At 42.9% G+C, this 10,226-nt stretch overlaps 1 protein-coding gene across 1 annotated transcript; it reads right to left on the reverse strand.

Moving 5' to 3' along the window:
• Positions 1–613: 613 nt before the first annotated feature.
• On the reverse strand, positions 614–9,500 carry syvn1 (synovial apoptosis inhibitor 1, synoviolin). Its single transcript, XM_053428310.1, has 16 exons — positions 9,229–9,500; positions 7,671–7,822; positions 7,420–7,512; positions 7,142–7,294; positions 6,641–6,689; positions 6,159–6,262; positions 5,626–5,752; positions 5,412–5,511; positions 5,040–5,105; positions 4,494–4,610; positions 4,145–4,302; positions 3,508–3,651; positions 3,078–3,224; positions 1,953–2,136; positions 1,606–1,724; positions 614–1,522 (listed from the first exon to the last, which is right to left on the reverse strand). The coding sequence occupies exons 2-16, from the start codon at positions 7,800–7,802 to the stop codon at positions 1,308–1,310; spliced, it is 1,908 nt and encodes a 635-aa protein (XP_053284285.1). The 5' UTR covers positions 7,803–7,822; positions 9,229–9,500; the 3' UTR covers positions 614–1,307.
• Positions 9,501–10,226: the final 726 nt, after the last annotated feature.

Consider the following 10,226-nt stretch of genomic DNA (forward strand, 5'->3'; position numbering starts at 1 on the left):
GACAAGCGATACACACCATTGCTTTTATGTTAAGAGTTTTATGACTTAAGGTGCAGAATTTTCTAATCAATTTATTTAATGCATTCCTGGTCAAGCTTTATTTTAATGGCTTGTTATTTTAGTTTTATTGCAAATCAAATAATTATCTTCAAATATTTCATCCACGTTTGCAGGACTGAGCAGGGAAATGGTGCTAAATAATTCGAGAATATAGAAATAATACATTTGGTAAACAGGTCGGCTCCAGTTAGGAAGGCTGGACTTGTATTGGATCTGAAATTACCTGACGTCTGTAGCTTCTTTTAAATCTCCTTAATACCTCTTTGCTTTCTGAAAGCTGTTGGGAATAATCTTTTGTTATTTATACTTTTTATTTTGCATTTTATTAATATCTACCGCTTAAACTCTCCTGTGGCCACTGTCTTTTTAATCAAGTGTCTTGTCTGGTTTTATTTTTTACCTGCTAAGCATTTTGTAACATTGATCAGACCGATTCTTTAATTCACTAGAAACATTTCAGCATTGAAACCTGCACAAAGAGCACCCAGTTTCTGAGCTTCACACTTCTATAGACGGTTTGTGAACCTACAAACAATTGTGTCTGCTGTGCCACTGTGGTTTCAGTCCAACAGTTTATTCTGCATTATGTACAGATCATCCTATTAAAACTCTATACAGTATGTACACATTCAAATGAATCAGTATGTTACAGCGTCTGCAGTGTGGACAAACCAGGAAACTGAAGACTGAAACCGATGTATGTTGAAGAAAAGAAGAAGTAGATGATTAAGATCCCTCGATTGAAATCCACTTGATCGGACACTGATCCTGGTTCGATGTAACATGTTGATGTGGTGAATGGGTCCAAATGTTATACCAAAGAAAGCTGCATTAAACAAAAATCAAAGTGCAGGCAAATACGTCACCGACAGTAAAACTAGCAAACACAAATCCAAATACCATCCTTGTCACGTCGACCAAATATCTGGGGCTGACTTGAGATTTCATCTTCCACCGCTTTACACATACAAACGCCTGCAGTGCTGTCATTGCAGAGGTCATTCTGGGAGGTCATGGGAACAAAATTGCGCTATTGCTTTCGGACACAGAAACAGTCCAGGTAAGCATTACAGAATCTTTACTAAAAGGTCACTGCGTCTCTCCGCAGCCTGAGTCCATCTCGACACGGTTAGAAACCTGAGCCCGTGGAAGGCGAGAGCCGCGGAGGCAGCGAAGAACCGAAGCAAAGATCAATCGGCTCACAGTTCCTGTTGGTCCAGAGCGATTTGTCCGAGTCAACACAGAGATCAGTTGTCTGGAGGAGGTGAAGACGACGAGGACGCCGACTCCAGCTTACGAAGACGGCGGCGCCTCAGCTCGGCAGCGTTCGGTTCTCCGCCCTCGACCTCCACCGCATCCTCCAGCAACTCTTCATCAATGTTTTCTCTACTTTCCGTTTCCGAGGCAGCAGAGGTGGAATCAGCGGCCTGAGAGGAGACTGTAGCACCATTCACCTGATCCGCTGAAAAGGAAAACATATCAAATCAAGGTTTTCCGTGGTTGTTGTTGTTGTTGCCTTCGTACTTGCACACTCAGTTTACTCACAGCTGGGTCCTGAGTCTGTCTCCTGGCTCTGACTCTCTGTGCTGCTGCCAGCTGCAGCAGCTGAAGCAGAGAGGTTTGTCCCACTGGCTTCTCCTGTGCTGCCCCCAGCCCGAGGTGGACTGTGAGAGAAACGGCAGGAACAAAATACTATGAAGCATTCTGATTCTGAAATGAAAATGACACGTTCTAGAGAAAGTGGGACGTACGATCAATTTTGATTGCATTTGCTTAAGATTGAATCAACTTGTGACAACTTGTTTTCACTTTCTAACTAAAATCTTCACAGATAAAAGTAGGTAAATGTAAAGCCTACAATTTAGCAGAAGGAATCAGTGAGGTGTAGTTACGTGAGGGTGGCGACGGTGCTGAGGTAGTGGTGGATGTTGAGCATGGCGGCGTCCAGCAGGGTGTGGATGTTTTGGAGACACTGGAGTCTGGCCTCGAGGCCCTGCCGGCCTTCAGCCTCCAGCTCCCGGAGCTCCTCCTCGGACATCCGGGACAGAGACGGAGGAGGCGGCGGCATTGAGGACACTACAGGAGAGGAATAAAATGTACTTGATTGGAGTTGGGAATCTTGCAGATGTAGATGCTCAGTGATAGGTCACTGTAGTTAAGAAGTTAGAATCAGCAATCAGATGCTGGACCAAATCACACAAACACGTGCGAGTGACAGAGTTGAGAAGAGGAGCACAGCATCACTGAGTGTACATGTATACTCATGAGTCATTCCCAGGGAGGACAGTGCTCAAATTGATCGTACTCAATGTAAAAAACAAACATCTGTATTGATGCTAGTCATATTTTTCAGCGTTGTAGAAGGCTGGTCAAACATGAGTGCACAAGCAGAATGCACACAGGAATCAAATAAATTCACAAGCAAGAAGGCCATCAAGCTTTTTAAAATCCAGGACAAATTAAATTATTGTATGAGCTTTTTCTTTTTTTTGTAAAAGCTTTTCATTGATTCACTGATATCAGGATCTAAAGACCAGCAACCAGCCAAATCAAAGCAACGTGCCAGTGGAAATGACATCATTTCAGTTACACACCACAAGGCACAAGGACAGGAACGGAGAGCACAAACGTAAGGACACCTCTGTCTCCTTTCTACAGAATAAAATGAACCAACACAATGAACCACTCAGTCTGCGACTGTATCAACAATCGCTTCAAGTGACCTCAGATTTACAACTTGCTCGTGATTGCTTGACTGACACTCCTAACAACAGTGAACATACGTGTCCACAGTGTAAAAATTATAGTATGTTGCCATGGTAACACTCAGGACTTCCTTAAACAAAGGCTGACAATATTATCACGACTCATTCACTAACAGCTGAAGCTGAACATTCTCATTGGAGGTTCTTGTAGAGAAGGGACATAACTAACAGAGTGAAGAGGTTGACCATGTGACCGGGCCAGACTACACTGCAGCACATCAGCCGCTTTAACGTACGAGTGTTTGTTCTCACCAAAGGGAGGAGGTGGTGGCATGGGCAGCCACGGTGCGGAGGGGAAGGGAGGAGGAGGGAAGGAGAAGGGAAAGCCTGGCATTGCTGATCCTGGAGCAGCTGCTGCTGTGGAGGCGTCAGCAGTAGATGATGAAGGCTGACTGGTACCTGATGCAAACACAAGAAAAGGTACAGAAATGCACAAGTTGTGTGGTGTTACAAATTGAACCTAGTGCATTAATACATGCATCTAGGTCACACAGTTTTGGTTCAATACTGATAAACACTCAGAAAAGGATGATCCACAAACAGTCAATCGTAGAGTTGATAGTGACACAAAACATTAACAATGAGCTGCCATGGCATCTTATTATAATTGATATGGAATCACAATGATTCGATGATAATTAATGGACACAACTGATGAGCTGGAATGATGAATCCTCCTCACCAGCTGCCTGGTTGCTTTGGGCAGCATCAGTAGCACCAGGGCCGTCAGTTGCAGCCGCGGCAGCAGGAGGAGGAGGCCCTGCAGGGAAGGGACCCCAGAAAGGGAAGATGCCAGGTGGGAAGCCTGGTAACATGCCTGGAGCCACTGGAGAGCAAACAGAACAAAAGAGAATCTTAAAAATGTGTATCTACCACTGGGCGCCTCATAATTAACAGGCTGCACAGATATTATAATAATAATAATAATAAGCCCAGGACTGCTCACTAACCTACCAAGAAACGGTGGAGAACTGAGTTGGTTTATTGTCTCATGTAGTGACAATACAGATTGGAGAAAGATAGCGATGCTTCTCCTGATCAGTTTTTCAAATAAGTTGGTTTTCCAAAGGATTTGGTGTATCTCTGTTTTTTTTAATGTGTTTCTATGTTTTTCTAAAGTGTGACTGTGGAGAAAAGCATTTGGCTCCCTTGTATGTTGACCGTATATTATGGATGTAACAATAAATCTGATTCTGAAGACTAGTTACAGAAACCAAACATAATCTTCTGCCCTGCTAATCATTTGGCGATAGGTTGGCATCAAAACCAGCATTAGGAACATTGGGGTTGTGTTCTTGTGTACTGGTCTTGGCTCTCACCATTAGCAGGCGGGGCTGCGGGCGCGTTGGCCGGGGCTGCAGGGGCAGGGGGCGGGGCCTGGGCTGGGGCAGGAGTCTGATTGTTATTGGAAGCTCTGAGGACGTCCATTCGACAGGTGGGACAGGTCTGCTGGCGCTGGAACCAGGAGCGCAAGCAGCTGTGGAAAGAAATTGCAATTTAGCGTAAATTAATATAAAAATTCTCGTTTAATTCCCACATCTGACTCGGTTTCTTTTAAATTCAGTAGCTTAAATAATGACACACTGACAACTTCTGACATCCAGGCTGTTTTGTGTTTACAACCTTGTATCTTCCCTGTTGAGTCCCATCGTTTGACAGGGGCCTTACCTGGAGTGGAAAATGTGATTACAAGGAAGTTTCTTGGCTCCAGTGACCATCTCCTCTCGACAGATGATACAAACATTGTCAGAAGCCAGCAGATCTTCAGGAGTAGCATCAGGGTATCTGAACACACACAGACAGGACAGACACAATGAGCCGCAGTTCTATCCTGACAACTTCCCATGTTGTAACGTGTAAAATATGCTGATGCACTGTACAGCGCACTAACTACCCAGGTGTGCTACTTCTTGAGTCAGAGCATGTCACAGTTACTGCACAACAGTGTGTGTATGTTCCTGCATCCTCTTCAAAACATTAACACTAAATAGAGATTGAACGTTCATTTGAAAATAGGTAAGAGTTCTTATCATTAAATGAGAATTAAAATCTAACTTGACCTTGTTTCTACCAAACAAACAATGCAGTGGGGTCCAAGTCTGAAAGCATGATTTGGAAAGTCCTCTCAGACTTCTGGACCTCACTGTATTGTAAATAAATAAGAGAGATGCATGGTGATATAATCATTTTTTAGGAAAGCTCAACATTACTCACAGTGTGTTCATGTTGCGGATGGCTCTCCGAGACATTATAGCATCTGTTACCGCTTTCTTGAATTGCCTGGCAGGGACACAAATCAACACAATACTCAAAACAGGCCTTAAAAATGAAATTTGATTTTCACATTATAATGTATCTTTTTCCAAACAACTTATTGAGTGATCGAATATATCTTAAAATATGGAACCCCAACATCAAGATTTGGAAACGACCGATCTTTCGATAACAAACATTAAAGCCTGTGTCGACACACTGACCTTTAACATCAGAAACCAAAACACTGACATACAACAGTAGAAACTACACTAGTGGAAGTAACAACGTACTAAACCTTCTGACACAAACACAGGTCATAGAGCTGCTCACCTCATGGCCAGATACATGGGGCGAATGGCAAACAGAGGGAAGGTGTGAACCTTTATCATGATGGTCATGAAGGCGATGTACAGGAGCACTTTGATGAAACCTAGAATAAAATATTAAACATCATTAGCCGACGTGATTTCAACTTTTACGTCACACAGAGGGTGAGGTCGTCTGGAGGAATACAGCATCACAGTGCGAGGTAGAATACACTTACCTGTGAATAGCTCAGTATAGAGCATATAGACGGCCTTATTGTCCCAGGGATTCTCACTCTGTAGGTCAGCGGTGTGCAGAACGTACTTGATGAAGGTCGTCAGCACCATAGTCAGCAGGATGGCATACTGACGAGAAAATAGAAAGAACAAACCTCATTTAATATTAGAATTTTACAACATTGTGAATGCATATTAGCAAGTGAAACCATGTAGAGACACACGACTAAAGGATTAAAATAATTCAGACAAGTAATGCGACAATCAAAAGATTATTTTAAGTATGAGCCACAATTCCCCTGTAAAAAAATCATTCAATCTCAAAGTGTATGGGTCTGCTTTTCCAGTTTTTTCAGTTTTGAATCTGTTGCTCGCTAGATGTGAACAACAGATGTTGAGGATAAGTAAAAACTCGTAGTAAAAATGAAGCTATCACAAATATGTGAATGATTAAGCTTGTGAAATGGATGATTAGAATTTGCATTTTTTTTTACAGCTAATATCACATATTCAACTCAAACCAAGTTAAACAAACCTCGAATCCAAAAACCAGCTGGACTGAGGCTCCTCTGGTAATGATGCTTTGACAGGCATGGTTGACAAACAGGAAGTCCAGGACACCCAGCAGTCCAATGAGAGCTGCAGAAAGTAAAGAACATCGATTAACACTGATGGGGGTCTGCAGTACCTCCTGTACGTGTGTAGACTCCCTTTGTATTTGCTCAAAATAAACAGCTGCACTGAATTCAAATACAGAAAGTTGTATGTCATCAAATGGTCTATTCTATCAGTACTACCATCAACCCTAACTGTTATGGTCTGTTATTCTGATGCACCTGTCCTCATGTGCAAAAATAATGATTTGCATGAAGTTTCACTAAGCTTGAAAACTTGTCTTATAACTGCATCAATGGAAATGAAAGAAAGAGATAAGGAAGTGAAAGTTAAAAAGAAAGAAATGCAGAGAGAGAAGGGCTGGAGGAATAATGTCAGACGTGGCTGATAAAATGTACTTACACAATACTCTCAAGTGAAAAACACAGGAGATGTTTGGACTTCGTTCCATCTAGCAATAAACAAAACATAGATATTAATCAAACGATACCTAAAAGGTTACATCTGTGATTCTGAATAATAATTATATCAATGATTCACTAATACAGAAGCAAGGAAACACGTGATCTGTGCCAGTTTGATTCAGCGAATGACTGCTGTCTATCAAAAGTAAATAAAGCTTCCTTTACTTAAAACGTCCTCACCAGGCACTTATATGTTTCACTCACTCTAACAGTATTACTCCTCCAAATCGCGGCACAGTTACGGCCGTTTGCACTCAACCTGTGACTGAAAGTCAGCAGCATTGTGTGTTTGTTCAATGCTGGTGTTCAGCCTTAGCCACACACCATCGGCCCCATCCTGTGCTTCCACATTTACACAGTGTACGGCGTACAGACACGGCGGGTGAAGTATACAGGGTACTGTGTGCGACGAGGAAGTTGTTTCTCTGTCATCACTCACAAAGTCCACCCGGTCCTCGGCCAGCCAGTGGAAGCACTTAAGGAAGAGGAGGAGGGTGAAGAGGGCGACGAAGCGGGGGGAGAAGTCATCCCTGAACACAGTGAAGGCCAGACAGGTCTCAGTGACGGCGTACCAGGAGCGCTCAATGAGGTGCTGGAGGAAGAGGTTTTTAAGTCAGATTCATTAATTTCCGTCATTCACAACATATATTGTGCATTAAATCCAAACATGTGTGTTACAAGGAGTCAAGTGAGTAATAAATAAAAACTGAACTTTACCTCCATTTCCGCGGCTCTTAGCTGACCAAAAAACACCTTCCTCATGAACTTTCCCAGCAGAAACACCAGCACAAAGGCCTGGATGTACAACACCTGATACCAGAAACAAACACACAGGAAGCTCTGATTTGTCCCAATGTCACTGATATGCCTTTTGGGGGAAACATTGTCACGTTTAAAGATATTATTTGGGGTAAAATGTCCAAATAACTTAAATCGAGAGCAAGATTTGACTTTCGCTGTGCTCTTACCGCCATGCTGGGGCTGCTTTTGGTGAGGTAGACCACAGTCGGGTAGAACTGGTGCTTGAGGAGGTAAGCGTGTGCCACCACTGCCCCAGTCAGTGCCAGACTGGTGGCAGTCACCAAGGCTGACCGTACCATTTTGGACTCGGCTACAGATCCTGTGGAGGGGAAACACATGAAGTGAGAAGAGGAGCTTGTGAAAGCTGATGACATATGTAGAGGAGCAGCATGCAAAGAGAGACAGATGTGAAAAAAAACTGTTTCCATTTTGTATCTGTTAACTACATGGTCAGAAAGCTGTGTAAGCCTAACAGTCAGTCATCCATTCAAAAGTACTTGTTTTGCAATCCTTGGGGAGACGCCATTTCAAGTTGAATCTGAATGTCGGGGCGTACAGACACTTGTATGACACCACACGAGCAGAATGGAGGCATTTTCGTATTTGTTTTCTGTTAGAAGAAGTGAACTCAATTTAAATTGTATTGGATTTGACTGCAAAGCTGTTTACCCCTGAATCTCTAACGGTGGGTCACACCCCTCCATCAGCATAGTGGTAATTAGAAATGAGTGACTTTACATTCTTGGGTGAACTATCCCTTAGGGTGCTGAACATTGTCTCGTGACTGTGACGATTCTCTCCACAGGTTTACATGAACCAGACTCGTCTTCAAGTGTTAACTACACAAGGTGAGCAGGCGGAAATTCTTCAGGGCTGCCCGAGGAAATAGGGCAAAGCTTAAAACAAACGTGTATCACACAGCTTGCCGCACTTATACTGATATTCTACTTCTTATTAAGGTCACGGGTGGCCATGCTTACATGTTTTCATATACCATATACTGCTTATGATTAATTTAAATGTATTTTACTTATGTGCTTTTAAATTGTGAGGCACTTTGTAACTATGTAGAGAAGTGCTATATATATATATATATATATATATTATTATGATCTAGTATGAACATAAACAAGAAAGTGTCGGGTGAACTACAGAGACTGGATCCCTTAGTGTCAATACCTGCCACAGGTGCCTTTTAGAAATGAGCTTTGTGAGAGCACATTTTAATAACACGACTTCAAGGATTAAAACCTGTTTATGTCCAATATGCATTTCAACAGGGAGGGTTAGCATCTCGTACAGTCGCACTGCTGCAGCTGGAGCATCGCTGCCTCCTGTGTGACATACTGCATCGGCTGTTGAAGCAATAACTAACACTAATGTCTTCTCCTCGTTAAACAACAAACACTTGGTTTACCTTCATCCTGGAGAAGACGCAGCTTTTATCAGCTAACTGAGCGGGCTACCATTACAGCTGCTGAGGCGAAATGAAGTCTCAGAAACGCAACTAACCTTGTGACAGCTTTCAGCGAAAGAGAAACTTGGGCCAGCACACGCAGGGTTGTCGCACACGTATCAAACAGCTTCGCGTGTGGCTGTTCGTTTGCGCTGGCAACCCCGCGGTGCTCCGGAGACCACCTTACTGCCACAGACAGGTAATCAGGTTAGTTAGCTGGGGTTAGCTAGCGTAAGCATGCTAGCTGGTAGCTTCCCAGCAGGACTCACCGACTCGATGTCTGCAGACGACTCGCTCCTGTGTTCGTGTGACGGGGTCCGCTCTGCTGCTGCTGTCGCTATGTTCTCAGCGGCTACTCCATTTGCCCGTTTTCTCCGCGGCCTCTCTGTGATATTCGGTACCGTGGCCCCTGCTCGTCTGGCTACGTGTTTATCTTTGGCTTGTTCATTGGGAGCCACCTCACATCCGGCTGCTGAGGTGGAAATGGCGCAAGAGAAATTTGACGAGTTGCCCGTTAGAGGCACAAAGATCCCCTGGCCTTTGCGTTGAGTCAGGACTTAATATTTATGTTGAACGTGTATTTGTTGCGCAGTTTGTATAAATGTAACTCGTTGCATTGGGTCTTTAAATTGAGGGGATCCCCATTTTTAGGAGGTTTACGGTAAATAACAACGTGGACCAATAGGAAGTTGTCTTGTTGGTTCCAGTGCTGACATGACACTGTACTGTGGGAATAACGCCCACACGCAGTAATACCGGTACAAACTGGGACATGTGATAATGCTTTAGACTAACGTGGACAAAATTATGTAAAGTAAAACGTCAGAAGAAAATGTTTTCCCTTAATCCAAAAGCAAGTGAAACTTGAGTCTCTTGAACTACGAGTGATTTAAATGACTTAAGCATATTTTATGTTTCTGATGCTCTTAGTTATTGCAGTGAATTTATTATTCAGCATTTAAAGGCCTAGTCTTTCATAATTTATTATAGAAATGAGGCCAGAGTTAGATTTATTCCATTAATTCATTATTTGAACCTGAAACGGTTAATTAATTAAGAGATTAATAATCATTAATTATCAAGCTCGGTGGTTTAAAGAGATACAGAAAAGTCTGTTTGGTATATGTCTTGAAGAATACCTACAATTATGGCATCATGTAGTTAGACTTATCTTATACTTGGTTACACAGCTGTTTGATTAAAGTTTAACTGTTCTGTCCAAGACAATCTCAACTGGAAAGTGTCAGTGGCATTCAGGAGAGCAATA

Source organism: Pleuronectes platessa, chromosome 8 (genome assembly GCF_947347685.1).
Source record: "Pleuronectes platessa chromosome 8, fPlePla1.1, whole genome shotgun sequence".
NCBI lineage: Eukaryota > Metazoa > Chordata > Actinopteri > Pleuronectiformes > Pleuronectidae > Pleuronectes > Pleuronectes platessa.

Excerpts from the sequence above, each read along its gene's own strand:
- syvn1 (XM_053428310.1), bottom strand. The coding sequence starts at position 7,802 with ATGGTACGGTCAGCCTTGGTGACTGCCACCAGTCTGGCACTGACTGGG. Across the intron at positions 7,295-7,419 it reads TAAGAGCCGCGGAAATGGAG|CACCTCATTGAGCGCTCCTG; the intron begins GTAAAGTTCAGT and ends CTCTTCCTCCAG. Across the intron at positions 1,725-1,952 it reads AGCACCGTCGCCACCCTCAC|TCCACCTCGGGCTGGGGGCA; the intron begins GTAACTACACCT and ends TTTCTCTCACAG.